The following is a 20073-nucleotide window of genomic DNA, read 5'->3' as shown; positions in this document are numbered from 1 at the left end:
TTAGCAGCAAAGACAATCAAATGTGAGCTCTACAAGGACACCAGGGCTGTAACGTGTCAGGCAGAAAGACCCTCACCATCTGGGACATGTCCTCTTAGCATTAATATTAGAGAGGAGGGACAGGAGCCTGAAGACCCACATTTTGCTTTTAGGTTTAGGAACAGCTTTCTTCCCCTCTCCTATCAGATTTCTGTATGTTCCATGAATACTACTTTGTTATTCCACTTCCACACTACTGTATTTTTGTAACTTAAGAGTAATTTTGATTACTGCTGCAGCAAAACAACAAATTCCACATCATACCTTAGTGATAATAAACCTGATTCAGATTCTCTAAAAGATCAAGTATTGGGCAGACCAAAGTGCATCTTTCACTGAGTTGATGTTAATTTCAGTGTAAGCCCTTGGGAACAGCCCATAGATCACAGAGTTCTCCTTAATGCATTTTTTCTAGACTTTCCTCGCAAATGCATTGCTCAAACAGGTGTACTTGACTCATTGCAGCCATCTCAAATACAGCATGCATTGCGTACAAAACTCCAACCAAACAGGAAAGATCTGATGGAGGACGGGGGGTGGGGGTCTCTCACTAGCAACCAATCTTGGTGCAAGTTGATGAGACATTCTTCTAAATAGTTTTAACAGTCTGCTTGATAAACGAACCTACGGGATGGAGGATCTAGTGTGTTCTTCTTCCACAGGGTCTGTAGTGTGCACCGTGCTGACTACCGTTTGGTGATGTGATCACGGGTGTTCGAAAGAACTTTTCTGCAAAGTACAGGCAACATGGCAAAGTCCAACACAATGGGAAACTGTGCAGAAATGAGGCAAGACCTATCCTTTACAACACTGGGGAAGAGGTAAAAATCAGAGAGAAGCTCAATTACATAACTTGCCAGAACGCATCAAAACTCATGGCATAACAAAACCATATTTAACCATGCCTTTCTAATCAGTTCACATTGGATTCATAGTTTGCTCTAAGAAATCTGCATTGTTGTTGTTCCTCTCTGGGCCTTGCAGTGCATCGATGCTCCTTCTTGAGCATTTTCGCCTGATTTTGCCCCCCACCCCCCAACAAGACTGAGTTGCTAGCTCGATGCCCAAACCAGCATGGAACTGGGTAGATTCGAACCCAGGACCAATTGTCTCGAAGTCCGGAGTGGATGCCACTACACCACCGGCTGCCTAAGAATCTGCATCATTGCCACAGATTTTTGGCTCAGCACAGAAGTTAGTGTACAGCAGCAATTTCAGTAAGAGCACTTCAGCAGATAGCAACTGTACGTTTTAAATTTCTTTGAATAAAATTAAAATATGTAACCAGTTCAGCAGAGCTCTAATGTGAAATCACCAAAAAAACTTCCAACTTTCAGAAGTCAATATGGTGTGGGTGATTGTGATATACTTTGCCATAAGCTATATAAAAAAAAATCAAAGCAGATCAGAATTTAAAAGAGCTGTTGAATAAAAGTTGAAGGAAATATTACTGGGTATACAATAGGAGTACAAGAATAAACCAGTTTAGACAAAGCAAAGCAAAGACTCTGATAATACTGAATGGCCTATTTTTGTGCTGCTGCAATATTTTAGGAGCCATACCCAAAAGAAACAATAAACAGAACTAGTTTCTTTCTAAAACACTATTGCTGTCTCATCACCCCTCCCCTCTGCCCCAGCTACTTTCACACACCCTCATCAAATGCTGATAAGTCAGATGTTATGTTAATTTTTCCATTTCTATTTGACACTTTTAACATTTTAATGATTATCTTCAGAAAATCAGCACATTTATACCTTACCTAGGATGTGCATACCACATTCTGAAGTTTCAAACATCGGGTTTCCAAATGAAAATCAATCTATCACGGCCAAAAAGGATCACTGACTTTCTAAAATTGTGAATGCATTTCAAATTTGCTCGAGTGCATAAAACCCAAAACATAGTTTTAAAAAAAATTGTTGCTGCAACAGAATTTTCAACTGAGGGAAGGGAAACTTCTGTGAAGGGAAGTGCAGAGAATTGAAGGATTTCATTAGGCTGAATATACAATGTCTCAGAATTAATAATTTGAAAGAGCCACACCAACTCTACAAACTAACTGTATAAATTCAAACAATTTCTAAGATGCCCAAACAAAAACACTAAAATCAAGATTTTTTTTTCAGTCCTTATGCCTATCACTGACCTCAGCAAATCAAAAGAATGGAAATTTTAAATATTCAGGAAACCCTTGCCCTAAACTCATTAAACCCTTTTGGTACCAGGAGTCTTCTCTTTAACAAGTTAAACAACTTATTACAGGAAGTCTTTATGAGACAAGATTTAAGAAGTTATATGATAAGCTGTGTTTTCCAGAACATCAACCCATGATTAAGGAGTGGCATAGGAACCAACCTATAGTTTACAAAATCTTTAAAGGCTGAGTGAAACATACCGTACTCACTTTTCAAAACATCCAGAAATTTTGTGGAGCATTTGAGTGGGCGTACATCAAAACATCGGGAGTTCAACTGAAACATCACGGCTAAAATGCTAATGTATTAGTCTTGCGTGACATTTCAGAAAACACTTTATACATAGTCTCTCACTGACAGCAAGAAAATAAACGCTATTTTGGGTATGCTATAAAAATTATTTGAAGGGGTTAAATAACGTCCTTCAGCACAAACCATCAATTAGGATAAACTCAACAAGGCTACTTTTAAAAAACCGTCTCCAGAATTAGTAAGTGACTTTAGAACAGAATCTTCTTTGCCGTTCCAAAGCCCATGAAAAACAAACCGTTAGAAAGATAAATGCAAGCGGTGCTCCAGAATTTTACATATTCCAGGTCACTTATTGTTAGGGACAAAACTACTTTCTGTGATGATTTTCTTCAGCGCTGCTAACTCTCAGTTCTACAGCCACCGCAACAGCTCCAGAACTGCACATTATTTCATACATTTGCAAAGAAACGGAAAGCTAAAAGTCCATGCACCTCCCAAAGGCTATCTTTGTTATTCTATTAAATCTGAAAGGCGGACCTCTGGCAGTGACTGGAAGAATTAAAATTGGAAGCTCTGCAGCGCTCCCCCCCCCCCCCCCCACACACTCACCTCACAGCGCGGCGTCGTATCCAGCCGCCATCTTCCAGCGATCTCCAGTATCCACAGAAGGGCCGTCACTTCCGGGATTCAAGTCGAGGCTGGGGTGCGGGATGCGGGATGCGGGATCGGGGGCCCTTTAAATGAGCCTGCCGGACCCGGGGGCGCGGGCGTGGGGAGGCTTGCGATGTGGCCGTGCGTGGTGAGTCGCCAGTAAAGCAGCGGAAGAGGGAGAGACGGAATCCTGAGCGGCAACAGCGTTCGGTGAGAACAATGGGACTGCGTTCCGATCGCACCCCGAGACAGTCTGGCAGCGTTTATCGGAACACTCGGGAATCTCGTGGTCACGCAGGAAACCTGCCCTTCTTTGACGTCCGCAGAAATGCAGCGTCCTGCCTAAACAATGGCAGGAATTCCGATCGCACCTCCTCGAAACGCAGCAATCAGCCCAGTTTGCTGTTGTGATTCATCACGGTTCGGGCTTCTATTATGTTTTATGACATTTCTAGCGTCTAAAGTTCTTTGATTTTCAAAACAAAATACTGTACATGGAGTGTCCAAAATCATATATGTTACTTAAACTTGTTGTTCGGGGTTGATTCGAGGAGATCAGAAAACGAAGTCACGGAATCATTTGCAGCTTTCCTAATATTTTAAGGACAATTCTGCATTTCAGAATTTATTAGACTGTTTGTATGAAATAGTTTCATCATATTCGGATATATCTGTATTAGTAGACAGCTGGGATGAGCCGGTTAAATATTTGGCATAATCCAGAAAATGTGTGACATAATTCGTGTTATTTTAAATTACACCGCCTCCGTGTGGACCACGGAGGGAAACGGGAATATAACAGCAAATCGGAACCAAAGTTATTTCAAACATCGAACATAAACCAGTCCACCCTACCTACGTTCTCAGAGTAATTCCAATGTTCGATCCACATGGGATCTGACTTTAATATTTACCCCCAAGAGCCGGACTTTCCGGGTAGGCCGATTATCTCTGCCTGCTGAACTCGTGTCCTCACATCTCGATTCCATTCTAACCCCCTTGGTTCAGTCCCTTCGCACCTACATCCGCAACACTTGTTACGCCCTCGATCTTCTCAGTAACTTAAAATTCCCTAGCCCTGACCGCCTCATCTTCACCACGGACGTTCAGTCTCTATACATTTCTATCCCCCATCAGGAAGGCCTCAAAGCCCTCCGCGCTTTCTTGACAGAAGAACCAACCAATCCCCCTCCATCACCACCTCCTCCGTCTGCCAGAACTGGTCCTCACCCTGAACAAATTTTCTTTCGGCTCCTCCCACTTTCTCCGAACTCGAGGGGTAGCCATGGGCCCAAGCTATGGCTGCCTCTTAGTCGGCCATGTGGAAAAGTTTATGTTTGAAATCTTCCCCGTTATGCTCCCCGACTCTTCCTCCCTTACATTGAAGACTATACTGGCGCTGCTTCATGCACACAAGCTGAGCTTGTCAATTTCATCAATTTTACTTTTAACTTCCATCCTGCCCTTAAATTCACTTGGACCATCTCTGACACCTCCCTCCCCTTCTTGATCTCCCTCTCCCCATTTCTGGAGACAAACTGTCAACCTACATCTTTTATAAACCTACTGATTCTCACAGTTATTTGGACTATATCTCTTCCCACTCTATCTCCTGTAAAAATACTACTCCCTTTTTTTCAGTTTCTTCGCCTCTGCCACATCTGTTTCCAGGACACAGCTTTCCATTCCAGGACATCAGAGATGTCCTTCTTTAAAGAATGGGGTTTCCCTCCCTCTATGATTGATGCTGCCCTCACCCACATCTCCTCCATTCCCTGTACATTTGAGCTCATTCCATCCTTCCGCAGTGTGGAGGATAAGCAAGATCTTGGGGTCCGTGCCCATAGGACACTCAAAGCTGCTGTGCAGGCTGACAGTGTTGTTAAGAAGACATATGGTGTGTTGGCCTTCATCAACCATGGGATTGAGTTCATGAGCCGTGAGATAATGTTACAACTATATATAAGACCTCAGTTAGATCCCACTTGGAGTACTGTGTTCAGTTCTGGTCACCTCATTAGAGAAAGAATGTGGATACTATAGAGAGAGTGCAGAGGAGATTTTGAAGGATTTTGCCTGGATTGGAGAGCATGCCTTATGAGAATAGGTTGAGTGAACTTGGCCTTTTCGCCTTGGAACGACAGAGGATGAGAAGTGACCTGATAGAGATGTATAAGATGATGAGAGGCATAGATCGTGTGGATAGCCAGAGGCTTTTTTTCCCAGGGCTGAAATGGCTAACATGAGGGGACATAGTTTTAAGGTGCTTGGAAGTAGGTACAAGGGGGATGTCAGAGGTAAGTTTTTCACAGAGTGGATGGTCTTTTAAGAGACTCTTAGATAGGTACATGGAGCTTAGAAAAATAGAGGGCTGTGCAGTAGGGAAATTCTAGGCAGTTCCTAGAGTAGTGTACATTGTGGGCCAAAGGGCCAGTCATGTGCTGAAAATTTCTATGTTTCGATATCATAATAGTGATAGAGTCCCTCTTGCCCTTAACTACTGCCCCATCAGTCTCCACATCCAACACATTATCCTCTGCAACCTCCACCTTCTCCAAAGGGACCTTACCACTAAATATACCTTTACCTCCGCTTTCCACAGGGATCACTCCTTCCGTGACTCCCTTGTACTTTTGTTCCTCCCCACTAATCTCCCTCCAGGCACTTACCCCTGCAAGCAGCCTAAGTACCTGCCCATACACCTCTTCCCTCAACTCCATTCAGGGCCCCAATCAGTCCTTGCAGGTGAGGCAACACTTCACCTGCAAATCTGACAGGGTTGTCTATCATGTCTGATGCAGCCTCCTCTGCAATTGGTGAGACCCGTCATAAATTGGTGACCCCGCTTCGTCGCGCACCTCTGCACCATCTGCCACAAGTGGAACTTCCTGGTGGTCAAACAATTTAATTCCGATTCCAATTCCAACATGTCAATCCATGGCCTCCTCTTATGCCAAGATGAGGCCACCCTTAGGGTGGAGGAGCAACACCTTATATTTTGTCTGGGGACCCTTCAACCTGATGGTATAAACATTAATTTCTCTTTCCAGTGAAGAAAATCCACCCCCCCCCATTCCCAACTCCGACATTTTACTTCTCGCCTGCCTATTACTCCCCCTGGGTCCCTTCCTCCCCTTTCTCCTATTGTCCCCTCTCCTCTCCTATCAGATTCTTTCTTCTCCAGCGCTTGATCTTTCCCTCCCACCGAGCTTCATCTATCACCCTCCACAGCCAGCCTCTTTCCCCTCATCCCACTTTAATTCAGGCACCTCCCCCTTCCCTTTCAGTTGGCCCAAGACGTCAACTGTTTACTCATCTCCATTGATGCTGCCTATCATGCTGAGTTCCTCCAGCATTTCTGTGTGTTGCTTTAGATTTCCAGCATCTGCAGATATTCTCCCGTTTGTGACTTTAATATTGTTTCAATTTTGGCAATTGTTCCTACTTCTTAGGCGGTCCCCAGGGCTTGAGGATGGCTTCCACACTAGTTCTGAGGTCACTAATGTGAGACCTTTAGGACCTAATGGAGCTGCTTGTCAAGTTGGGAGGTCTTGACTTCCATTACTGCTGGATCTTCCCTCAACACCTCACTTTCATATGGAGCTGCTCCTCACTCAGACCCAGTGTGATCTTGTTGTCATTCCTCATTCGTCTGAATGATTGATCCTCATCTTGGACCTCAGCTTTATCTCCCTACTTCCACCTTAATTAAGAGAGGAATTCTACTTCTTTCACCTCCATGCTCACTTCTTTGACTAGGACCCTTCACCCCAGACTATGAGCCTTCTGTTTCATTTCCAGGAGTTTTGTTCTACTTGGATTCTTTTGCTTGGCTTCTTATCTTCCAAATCAAATATAAAATTAAGGGAAGTTGCATGACCACATGCTATACCTGTTTTTTTGTAGGATACATTAAAGAGCATTGCTTCTAATCCTATTTATACTCCTTCCCTGGTGTTCTTATAGAATTCACTTTTGATTGTCGCTGCTAATTTCTATTTTGCTCTCATCCACTGAGTCTTCCCTCGTTTGACCCTTCTCTTCCATCTCAGTGAGTATTTATCAATCAATATCCCTTACAAGCTCACAGCTGCCATTACTTTTCTCCTCCCACCCAGATTTCTGTCAGAACACCATTCCATTCCCTCTGTTTCTCAGACTCTGTTGCATCTGGTTGCTTCTGATTATGAGGCTTCCCATAAGATTGCTCCTGAGATATCTTATGTTTTCCTTAACTGTCACTTCTGTTCCACTGTAGCCATCACATATTTCAACTGCGTGCATTTCCTGCGTTTCTATTCTCACTCCCCGCTTTGCTACAGCAAGGATAAAGTATCCCCCTCCTCACCTTCCACTGACCAATCCCCACAGTTATGCTCTATAAGTTCAATCATATCACCCTCTTACATCATTCGAAAGAAAAGTTTCCCTCTACAAATCTCTGGGTTATTCTTTGATTTCCACCACGACTCCCCTTATCACAATAATTTCCCATGAGACTGGACTTCTTCTCTTCCTATTATTTGGAAACGGTCCTTCAGGTGAAGAACCCATTCATTTGTATTTCTCCCAATTTACCATATATTTTCATTCCTTTTCAGGATTTGGGTGCCACTGGCATTTAATTTCTATCCCCAATTGCCGTTGTAGGTGGTGATTAGCCACTGCATTGAAGCAAGGCAGTCTCTTTCTGCAGGTGCTCCTTCAATGTGTTTGTGAAAGGACTTCCAGGATATAGACCCAGTGACAACTCACTTCCAGGTCAGGATGGTATATGACCTGGCGAGGAACCTGCAGATGATGGTGTTTCAATACACATGTTGTTCTTAGCTTTCTTGGTGACAGTGATCATGGGTTTGGGAAATGCTGTTGGAATAGCTTGCTTAATAACAGCAGTGCATTTGGTAGATGGTACAGGTTGTGTCTGTGATCTAGGTCATTGGGGAGATAAGGAAGTCTTTATTCATCATGACATGCAGGCATTCTTCTGAAGACCATAAGACCATAAGATATAGGAGCAGAAGTAGGCCATTCAGCCCATTGAGTCTTCCAGTCATCCTCACTCCCCTGCCTTCTCCCCATATCCTTTGATGCCCTGGCTAATCAAGAACCAAATTACCTCTGCCTTAAATGAACCCAATGACTTGGCCTCCACAGTTGCTCGTGGCAACAAATTCCACAGACTTACCACCTTCCAACTGAAGTAATTTCTTCGCATCTCTGTTCTAAATGTACGTCCTTCAATCCTGAAGTCGCGCCCTTTTGTTCTGGACTCCCCTACCATGGGAAATAACTTTGCCATATCTAATTTCTCAGGCCCTTTAACATTCAGAATGTTTCTGAGACCACCGCTCATTCTCCTGAACACCAGGGAATTCAGCCCAAGAGTTGCCAGATGTTCCTCATACAGTAACCCTTTCATTCCTGGAATCATTCTCGTGAATCTTCTCTGAACCCTCTCCAATATCAGTATACTGTATTCTTTCCAAATTAAGGAGCCCAAAACTGCACGCAATACTCCAAGAATGGTCTCACAAGTGCCTTATAGAGCCTCAATGTCACATCACATCTTATATTCTATACCTCTAGAAAATGAATGCCAACATTGCATTTGCCTTCTTCAGCGCCAACTCAACCCGGAGGTTAACCTTTAGGGTATCTTACACAGGGACTCTGAAGTCCCTTTGCATCTCTGCATTTTGAATTCTCTCCCCATCTAAATAATAGCCTGCTCATTTATTTCTTCCACCAAAGTGCATGACCATACACCTTCCAACATTGTATTTCACTTGCCGCTTCTTTGCCCATTCCCCTAAACTATCTAAGTCTCTCTGCAGGCTCTCTGTTCCATCAACACTACCCACTCCTCCATCTATCTTTGTATCATCGGCAAATTTAGCCACAAATCCATTAATCCCAAAGTCCAAATCATTGACATACATCGTAAAAAGCAGTGGTCCCAACACTGACCCCAGTGGAAGTCCATTGGTAACCGGCAGCCGGCCAGAATAGGATCCTTTTATTCCCACTCTCTGTTTTCTGCCAATCAGCCAATGCTCCACCCATGCTAGTAAGTCCCCTGTAATTCCAAGGGCTCTTATCTTGCTAAGTATCCTCGTGTGCGGCACCTTGTCAAAGGCCTTCTGAAAATCCAAGTGCACCACATCCACTGCATCTCATTTGTCTATCCTGGTTGTAATTTCCTCAAAAAATTGCTATGGGTTAGTTAGGCAGGATTTTCCCTTCAGGAAACCATGCTGGCTTTGGCCTATCTTGTCATGTGCCTCCAGGGTAAACTCATCCCTAACAATTGATTCCAACAACTTCACAACCACTGATGTAAGGCTAACAGGTCTATAGTTTCCCTTCTGCTACCTCCCACCCCTCTTAAATAGCGGAGTAACATTTGCAATTTTCCAGTCAACTGGTACAACGCCAGAGTCTATCGATTCCTGAAAGATTGTTATTAATGCCTTCGCATTCTCTCCAGCTACTTCCTTCAGAACCCAAGGGTGCATTCCATCAGGTCCAGGAGATTTATCCATCCTCTGACCATTAAGCTTCCTGAGCACCTTCTCAGTCGTAATTTTCACTGCACGTACTTCACCTCCCTGATACTCTTGAATGTCCGGTATACTGCTGGTGTCTTCCACTGTGAAGACTGATGCAAAATATGCATTCAGTTCCTCTGCCATCTCTGCATCTCTAACTACAATATCTCCAGTGTCATTTTAGAAACAGAAAAACTACAGCATAATACAGGCCCTTTGGCCCACAATGCTGTGTCGAACATGTGTTTACTTCAGAAATTATCTAGGGTTACCCATAGCCCTCTATTTTTTTAAGTTCCATGTACCTATCCAGGAGTTTCTTAAAAGACCCTATCATATCTGCCTCCACCACCGTCGCTGGCAGCCCATTCCACGCACTCACCACTCTCTGTGTAAAAAAACTTACCCCGACATCTCCTCTGTACCTACTTCCAAGCACCTTAAGACTGTGCCCTCTTGTGATAGCCATTTCAGCCCTGGGAAAAAGCTTCTGACTATCCACATGATCAATGCCTCATCTGCACCAGGTGTGTCGAGCTGCAGCTCCCTAGGGACCGCGTTGGGGAACTGAAGGCGCAGCTCGATGACCTTCGTCTGGTCCCTCTTGGAAGTCCCTCAAACTCAAAGTACTTCTCCTTCTTATAGTCTTAAGATCAAAGGTACAACAAGTGATTTAATACAATTTCCATTGTTACAATGACATCGTTTACTTCCACTCTTTTGTCTGACAAATGGTTCCTTTGAGGTACATGCATATTTATAGTGGAAACACATTGTAATTGAAGGTTCAAATGCCTTTGCTGGGATAAACTAATTCTTCTAAATACTTCTGAGGACAAAGCACCAAAGGCGTTGTGAGGGCTGACTCTCTGAGTACATAAATCTCAGCTATTTAATGTACTAGACAATACAGTACATGATCTGCAAGCACCCTTGAACTTGTTTACGATTGTTGCCTGCTTTGATGCAGACCAATTAATGTAACTGATGCATGAGAATGTCTTATGGTCACTTCACTTTGAAACCCATCTCTCTTACTAGCCAACCTGTGCCCCACAGACAGTATTATTTATTAACTTCAAACCGATTACTGCTTACAATTCACATTAAGAACTGTAGACTGGTTCTTGTTTGAATTAATATCTGATAAATTTACATAACTTCATAACTCCTCTATAATCTCTAACAATACACACTTCAGCCTTTTTAGTAAGTGGAATGCATATTTAGGATAAATGCTGGGCTATCAAACAAATGGGTCGTTTTGTCCCCAATGCTGTTTAGTTTCTTGCTACTGCACTTATCTGAGCAAGTGGAATGTATTCCATCTCATTTCCAGCTTGAAGCTTGTAGATAGTCAAAAGACAGGGCTGTGAGGAAATGAGTTATGTGTTGCAGGATACCCACCCTCTGACCTGATTTTACAGCCGGATATTTATTGCTGGTCCAACTGACTTTCAGGTTAATAACCTAGTCATTGAGTGTATTGAAAGCAGAGTCAATAGGCTCTTGATTAGTAAGGCATCAAACGTTACCTGGAAAAGGCAGGAGAATGGAATTGAGAGGAATAATCAATCAGCCATGATCGAATGGCAGAGCAGACTCGATGGGCCAAATGGCTCGTCTGCTCCTCTGTCTCATGCTCTTAAGTTATTTTTAGCAAGGAGCATTGGTACCACAGTCAAATGCTGACTTAACGTCAAGGTAGTTACTCTCACCATAACTCTGGAATTGCCCTATTGCTTTCGGTACTCACAACATGGTCTCCTGGTTATTGGGAAAAAAATAAATGCAGATTGAGTAACGACTTTGTGGAACATTTCACAAAGGTGACCAGAATTTCCAGTCACCTGTCACTATAAATCCCTTTGCCCTTCAACTCTGGCATCTCATCCTTTGGTATTCCATACTGTCCCAACAAGGCAGAATTCAATCTTACAATTTCTTGTCCCATTATAGCCCTTGGAACTCAGTATCAAATACAATAATTTCTGTTGACCATCTTTTCTTTGTTATGTCGGTTGCTAAGTTTTGTACCTCACTGTTTCTGCACAGTGTGCCTTTCTTAGCTGTTCTTATCACCTTCCTTGATTTATGCTGCTCCAACCAGATCAGCTAATGATGAAATATCAACCTTGGTCTCCACCCTAACAAGTACCTCATTCTCCGCAACTTAAAATACACTTGTTTTCTTATATTTCTGTTCTTTTAAAGATTTATTGACCTGAAATAATTCAACTGGAGAAAGGGAAGAAGGAGGGGCGCCAAAGATGTTGATAGGTAGGTGCGGACCAGAGGTAAGAAGAAGAGGGGTGAGGGGCAAGAGAAAAACAAATACTGGAAGGAGAAATCAATGTTCATGGCATCATGTTGGAGGCTACCTAGACAGATCATGAGGTGTTGCCTCCTCGTAGCAGAAGAGGAGGTCGTGGACTAAAATATCACAATGGGAATGGGATTAGGAATTAAAATGATTGGCCACCAGGAAATTCCACTTTTCATGGATGGAGCAGAGGTACCCAGTTTAGATTGGGTCTCACCAGCATAGAGGAGGCTGCATCGGGAGGACGAGAAATGATGGATGATCCCTACAGATTTGCAAGGGAAGCATTGCCTCACCTGGAAGGACTGTTTTCAGGCCCTGAATAGAGATGAGGGAGGAGGTGAGTGAGGAAGTGTAGCATTTAGGCCGCTTGCAGGGATATGTGCCAGGAGAGAGATTAATGAAGAGGGACAAATGGACAGGGGAATCATGACGGGAGTGATCCCTGAAGAAAGCAGAATGGGGGTAGGGAGGTGAGGATGTGTTTGGTGTAGGATCCCATTGAAGATGGCAGAAGTTATAGAGAATAATATGTAGGATGTGGAGGCTCGTGGGGTGGTAGGTGAGGACAAGAGGAACTCTATCCCCGTTAAGGCAGCGGGAAGATGGGTTGAGCGCAGATGTCCGGGAAATGGAGAAGATGTGGGTGAAGACAGCATCAATGGTGAAAGAAGGGAAATAGCATTCTTTGAAGGCATATCTAATGTCCCGAAAGGAAAGCCCCATCCTGGGAACAGATGCAGCGGAGACCAAGGAACTGAAAAAAGGGAATGACATTTTTACAGGAGATAGAGTGGGAAGAGGTATAGTCAAGATAGCCATGGGAATCAGTGGGGTTATAAAAGATGTTGTTAGACAGTTGGTATCCAGAGATGGAAACAGAGAGATTGAGAAAGGAGAGAGAGGTGTCAGAAATATACCAAATGAATTGAAGGGCACGGTGGAAGGTGGAGGTAAAGTTGATGAAATTGATGAGTTCAGCATAGGTCCATGAAACAGCACCAATGCAGTTATCAATGTAGTGCAGAAAGAATTGAGAAGCATTACCAAGGAAGGCATGGAACATGGACTGTTCCACGTAGCCAACTAAGACAGGCATAGCTGGGCCCATGCGGGTGCCATGACTACCCTTTGAGTTTGGAGAAAGTGGGAAGAGCCAAAGGAGAAATTGCTCAGGGTGAGGATCAGCTTTACCAGATGGAGGAGGGTGGTGGTAGAGGAGACTGACTGGGTCTTTTATTTTGAGGGAGAAGCAGAGAGCTTTTAAGGCCTTCTAGAAGTGTATAGGGACTAGACATCCATGGTAAAAATGAAGCAGTCAAGGCCGAGGACTAACATGGGAATTTAAAGTTGTTGAGGAGAGTAAGAGCATGTGAACTGTCATGGATGTACATAGAATATGTAGGCAGAAGTCCAGTAGGGCAGGAACAATGGTCCTACTCAGACGGTGAGGTTTGTGCATCTTGGGTAAGAGGAAAGAGGTGGACACAAGCAGTGCAGGGAAAAAGAACTATGAGTTTGGTGGGAGTGGATTGGAGCTCTCCAGAATTGAGGAGGTTAGTGATGGTGTGGGAGACGGTGGCCTGATGGTCCAGACTAGAGTCCTCTTCAAGGGGTAGGTATGAGGAGGAGGAATATGAGAGTTGCCGCTAGGCCTCAGCAAAGTAGAAGTCAGTGCACCACACTACAATAGCACCCTCTTTGTCCATGGGTTTGATGGTAAGGTTGGGATTGGTGCAGAGAGAGTGGAAGGTAGTGCATTCAGACGGGATAAGGTTTGAGGAGGAGAGAGGAATGCTGAAGTCGAGCCGATTGATGTCTTGTCAGCAACTAGAGATGAAAAGATCCAAGGTCAGAAGAGAACCGGAATGGGGTGTCCAAGAAGAGCAGGAAGCTCGGAAATGGGAGAAAGGGTCATTTGTGTGGGGTGGGGAACTCTTGCAAAAGAAGTGGACTCAGAGATGCAGGTGATGGAAGAAGAGGGTGTGGAAATCACTAAGGTGTGGGCGAAGGGGGACAAAGGTAAGGTCCTTGGTGAAGACAGAACGTTTTGCCCCAGGGAGAGGAAAGTCAGAGGGAATGGTGAAACACAGCAGACATTAGAGCTGGGATCGAGGGAGGAGGAGAGTGGGTGGCATCAGAGGAGAGGGGAGAATTGGGGTGTTTAGGGAAGGTAGGGTGGGAGAAAGATGGAGGCTCTGAGGACCCAAAAGGTGATAGGGGAGATTGAGAATGATGGCGAAGGAAGAGGAACCCGGGGCCCAGCGGCAGTGAGGAAGGTCTTGGCCTAGAGGTGTGGGTGGCTGAGGTCCTAGTTGGAGTCGGAGATAGAGGCTGAGCAATTTGCAGTCTGAAAGCGTCACTGGTCATTGACCATAAGGCCATAAGATATAGGAGCAGAATCAGGCCATTTGGCCCATCGAGTCTGCTCTGCCATTTCATCATAGTTGATCCTATTTTCCTCTCAGCCCCATTCTTCTGCCTTCTCATATCCCTTTATCTATCAACCTCCACCTTAAATATACATAAAGACACAGCCTCCACAACTGCCTGTGGCAAAAAATTCCACAGATTCACCACTATCTGGCTAAAGAAAATTTTCCTTATCTCTGTTCTAAAAGGCGCCCCCCCCCCCCCCCCATTGTGAGGCTGTGTCTTTTGGTCTTAGACTCTCCCACCATAGGAAACATCCTCTCCACATCCACTCTATCAAGGCCTTTCACCATTTGGTAGGTTTCAATGAGGTCACCCCTCTTTCTAGTGAATACAGGCCCAGAGCTATCAGATGCTCTTCGTATGACAAGCTGTTCAATCCTGAAACTGGAGTTGGCAACAGTGGGATCCACAGTCTGTAGAAATCTGGGGTCATCATGCCCCTTCCTTCCCAGTCCTGAAGAAGGGGCTCTGTCCGAAATGTCGACTGTTTATTCATTCCCAAAGATTCTGCCTGCCCTGCTGAGTTAATTCCTCCGTCATTTTGTGTATGTTGCTCTGGATTTTCAGAATCTGCAGAATCACTTGTGTTCATGATACTTAGTTTTTGTATAGCTGTACCCAACCGCTAGTTATTTGTGTGAGGAAGCCATAGCTAGTAGCATTGCTGCTTTTCAGCTCCAGCTACCAGGATTTCAACGTGACCACTAGTGGACTTAATATACTTTTCCTTTGACTATGTTTATTTCCCCAAGTGCTCAGCTTTCCTTTACATCTCAAGGACATACAGTTTGACAGATTAACAAGCCATTGAATAAATAACATTAACAGTTCAAAGCAAATAAGATATTTTGAGGAGATTTGAGGCAATAATTGATCTTGAATTTCTACCACTGCACAACTGAAAGCAGATGTTTGGTGAAACTGTTTATTTGGATTATTATAACTATGTTGATCCTGAATCAGTTCCTGCACTGTCTTAACTCAGTGATTCTTTAAAAATGAGTTCTGGTTACTTAGTTCACACCTTGCAGATATAAATATTCCCAGGCCCCTTCACTGGAAGTTGTGGGGTGGGAGGTGGGGGTGGGAAGGGTGAAGAATAAATATTTTGAATGTTTGAAAGAGTGATCCAATAAGATAAGCAGCTCAAGAATTTGGGTCAATTGCTTTGTGGACATTGACAATTTTTCTCTCTGTGCTTATTTTAACGAAAATCTGGAGTTCAAAGTTAGATCATCTTTGCGTGTCTTTATCGGTAAGTTGTAAACTCATAGTGAGAAACAATGCTTACCTGACACTAGATTTCTGCTTTGCCTGTCCTAGTGTCAGGAGACACAAGAGAAATGGCAGATTCTGGAAATTTGGTGCAACACATAGAAAATGCTGGAAAACTCAGCAGACTGGGCAGGATGCAGCACCTATCAATGGTTTGGTCCAAACGTTTCTTTTCGCTCCATCGATGCTGCCTGACCTACTGAGTTTTGTTTGTGCTGTCTCCTGCTGTCAGGAGAGATCTACCCATTCATCCAACACGTGCATCTACCTTAATGACTACAACAGATTTCTGTTGACTTATTCACAACTTTTCGTTATAAATTTCATTCCTTTAAACCAGCAGAGAAGTTGCACATATCTTCCATCACAAGGTTTACACTCAAAAATATTTTAAACATTCTCTTCCTAATCTTTATTTTTGAGTTTGTGGATTTAAGAACCCATTTCCTCATACTCTGTAAAACTACAAGATATGCCATCATTAAGAGGAGAGAATTTTTGAAAAACTACCTCTGCCTCTATTATAATTTTAATCAGACCACTTATCTTTCTAAAGAAGAATAATTTCAAATAACAGAAAATGCTGGAAGTACATAATGGTCATTGGCATTGATGGAATTCTGCAGATGAGATGGATACAGATTGGAGGACTACTTTGTAAAATACCTTCATTCTTCACAAAGGACAGTATCTCCTGGTGGCTTCTCATCTTAACGTGACTTCCAATTTTCATTCTGAAATGTCTGTCCATTTTCATTCTGAAATGTCTGATAGCATGATGAGGCCAAATTCAGTTTGGAGGAGCAAGGCCTCATATACCATCTCAGTAGCCTCCAACCTGATGGCATGAACATTACGTTCTCTCACATACAATATTTTCTCCCCCTCCTTCTTTCTGTTTGTTTTTCAATTTACCATTCTGGTTACCTTCTCACCTCTTCTCATCTCCCTCCAGTTCCCCTCCTCATCTCCTTATTTTCCTATGACCGACTGTCCTCATTAGATTCCTTCTTCTTCAAACCTTAACCTCTTCCACCTATCCCCTCTGGTTTCTTAATTCATCTCCCTTCCCACACCCACCTATGTGATCCCTCATCTGGTCTCACCCATCACCTGCCAGTTTGTACTCCTTCCTCTCCCCACATTCTGGCTTTTGCACCCTTCCTTTCCAGTCCCAATGAAGTGTCTCAGCCTGAAACACCGCCTGTTTATTTACCCACCAAGGATGATGCCTGACTTGCTCCAGCATTTTCTGTGCATTCTTGAAGATTTCCAGCATTGGCAGAATCTGGTGTCACACATGAGTATTAAAAGTTCTATGGCATCTGCAGTATTTTGCATTTAATAATCAGAGAATCAAAACAGTCAGTCTTTAAGCTGGAACAATTGGTATACATATTTATAGTCATAATTTATACATCATGAGCCTATATATGCCAGACTTGAATATTCAGAAAAGCCAATGAATAATTTCAGAAGTCATTAGCACAAAATAATTGGCAGATGCTGGGGTCAAAGCAACATTCACAACACGCTGGAGGAACTCAGCAGGTCGGGCAGCATCCGTGGAAACGATCAGACATTTCCGGCCGGCACCCTTCGTCCGGACTGAAGAGGGAAGGTGCAGAGGCCCTATAAAGAAGGTAGGAGGAGGGTGGGAAGGAGAAGGCTGGTAGGTATCAGGTGAAAAACCAGTAAGGGGAAAGATAAAGGGGTGGGATGGGGGAAGCAGGGAGGGGATAGGCAGGAAAGGTGAAGAAGGAATAGGGGAAAGCACAATAGGTAGTGGAAGGAGGCGGAACCATAAGGCAGCTAGGGGAGGGGGCAGAGTGAAACAGGGATGGGGGGAAGGGAGGGGGAGGGAATTACCGGAAGTTGGACAATTCAATGTTCATACCAAGGGGCGGGAGATTACCCAGATGGTATATGAGGTGTTGCTCCTCCAACCTGAGTTTGGCCTCATCATGGCAGTAGAGGAGGCCATGTATGGACATATCCGAAGGGGAATGTGAAGCAGAGTTGAAGTAGGTGGCAACCGGGAGATCCTGTCTGTTGTGGCGGACAGAGCAGAGGTGCTCGACGAAGCAGTCCCCCAATCTGCATCGGGTTTCACCAATGTAGAGGAGGCCACACCGGGAGCACCGGATGCAATAGATGACCCCAACAGACTCACAAGTGAAGTGTTGCCTCACCTGGAAGGACTGTTTGGGGCCTTGAATGGTGGCAAGAGAGGAGGTGTAGGGACAGGTGTAACACTTACGCTTACAGGGTTAAGTGCTGGGTGGGAGATCTGTGGGGAGGGACATGTGGACCAGGGAGTTGTGGAGGGAACAATACCCGCAGAAAGCGGAGAGGGGTGGAGAGGGAAAGATGTGCTTAGTGGTGGGGTCCTGTTGAAGATGTCAGAAGTTGCGGAGGATAATGTGCTGGATCCGGAGGCTGGTGGGGTGGTAGGTGAAGACAAGGGGAACTCTGACCCTGTTGTGGTGACAGGAGGATGGGGTGAGGGCCGAAGTGCGGGAAATGGAGGAGATGCGGGTGAGGGCATCATTGATGATGGCAGAAGGGAAACCACGATCCTTAAAGAAAGAGGACATTTGAGATGTCCTGGAACGGAAAGCCTCATCCTGGGAGCAGATTTGGCGGAGACGGAGGAACTGGGAATAGGGAATAGCATTTTTGCATGTTGTGGGGTGGGAAGAGGTATAGTTGAGGTAGTTATGAGAGTCAGTGGGCTTGTAAAAGATGTCAGTGCACAGTCGGTCTCCAGAGATGGAGACCGAGAGATCGAGAAAGGGGAGAGAAGTGTCCGAGATGGAACAAGTGAATTTGAGGGCTGGGTGGAAGTTGGAAGTAAAGTCGATGAAATTGACGAGCTCAGCATGGGTGCAGGAAGCAGCACCAATGTACTCGTCAATGTAGCGAAGGAAAAGTTGGAGAGCAGTACCAGTTTGGAGCATAGTCTGTTCGCATAACCAACGAAGAGGCAGGCATAGCTGGGGCCCATGTGAGTGCCCATAGCTACACCCTTGGTCTGAAGAAAGTGGGAAGAGCCAAAAGAGAAGTTATTAAGTGTGAGTACCAGTTCCACCAACTGGAGGAGGGTAGTGGTGGTGGGAAACTGATTTCAGAAGTCATTACTGGTCCTCGGAATTTTAAATTGGCATCTTCTCTGAGGACCAGTAAGGTCTTGAAGGAGTATTGCAGGCTATATTATCACATCTTATTAATTTTGATGTGTGTCCAATTTTTAGAACATGTCCAATGGGTGAAATATTTGTGAGATATTGAATCCGTGAAAAAAATCTCACATCAAGTTGTTAATTTTGCTATGATTGGCTGATATGAATTTGGTCAGTGATAGTGATGCTCCAATGGTTTCTAATGTCATAATTGAAAGTTCATAGTGAAAACAAAATCACCAGTTCCATTCCTCTCACGGTGCATTAATGTGATGACAAGTGAATGTACATGTAAATCAAGGCAGAGAATATCGGAAAGATTTATTTAAAAATAAACTTTTACAACTTCAGTATATCCCAATCTTTATTCGAGCAACCAATGAAGTCCTTTTTGAATTGTAGCTACAGTTGTTAGTGAGCTTGAAGGTTGCTCGTCAGTGGTTGAGCCCTTTGCTGACATTCATTCTTGTATTCCCAGTTCAGAATACAGTGGGTGTCAGTGAGCAACGGGCAAAAATAGCGTCTTCAGAAGCATAACAGTGCAAGCTTAAAAATGGGCCACGTCCCTAATGAATAGGTGGCAATAAGGTCAAAGGACCACAAGAATGAAACAAAACCCAGGCAAGTTGTACCACATGAAATACTAGCATACATTAAACAAATATAAGTATCCATTGCTTTATGAAGGTAATTTCATCCTGGGAAATCATCATGTTTAAATGAAAAGTCATAAATTATAAAAAGTGTTTCTTATTAATTTCAATGCAAATATTCCGGTTGCATTCTGAGTTGGAGAATTTTAGTTAATGCATTTTAAGTTTTAGGTGCTATTAAGAACTTGAATAATAAATACTTTATTATTAATTGAATCCTAAAAATAAGATCAGGGAAGAAGATGTCATATAGCAGATATGCAGTGCAGTTAAGTGCAATATACGAATGACTCCCTCTTTTCAGTTGCTCTCATCAGCCACCTTTTCCTGCTTCCCACTGGTTCTCTCCCATCTCTCCTCAGGCTCTCGCTACCTCTTGCCATGAAGCCCATGCTGTCCCCATTTTCCTTTTCTAAGCCACAAGCTCCACTCCTCATCTACTGGTTTCTCCTCTCACTCTCTCTGCCATTTCACCTAGCACTTTCTGCCTACACTCTTAAGCACACGTGTCA

At 43.9% G+C, this 20073-nt stretch overlaps 1 protein-coding gene across 2 annotated transcripts in view; it reads right to left on the bottom strand.

The window, feature by feature from the left end:
- The window catches only part of pik3c2a (phosphatidylinositol-4-phosphate 3-kinase, catalytic subunit type 2 alpha), a 152901-nt gene extending 149412 nt beyond the window's left edge, over window positions 1-3489 (bottom strand). The window contains exon 1 of one of the 2 annotated variants that reach the window (XM_072272476.1): window positions 3100-3489. Coding sequence is in view for 1 of the 2 variants with exons in the window: in XM_072272475.1 (XP_072128576.1) it covers window positions 2448-2479 (32 nt within the window). In the remaining variant the exon portion in view is untranslated. Of the gene's footprint in view, window positions 1-2447; window positions 2932-3099 lie in introns of those variants that run through there. The other variant, XM_072272475.1, reaches the window with a different exon arrangement.
- Window positions 3490-20073: the final 16584 nt, after the last annotated feature.

This window comes from Mobula birostris, chromosome 11 (assembly GCF_030028105.1).
Source record: "Mobula birostris isolate sMobBir1 chromosome 11, sMobBir1.hap1, whole genome shotgun sequence".
NCBI classification, from domain to species: domain Eukaryota; kingdom Metazoa; phylum Chordata; class Chondrichthyes; order Myliobatiformes; family Myliobatidae; genus Mobula; species Mobula birostris.
The sequence above is the reverse complement of the archived record's forward strand: the minus strand, read 5'-3'. Positions and strand labels throughout refer to the sequence as shown.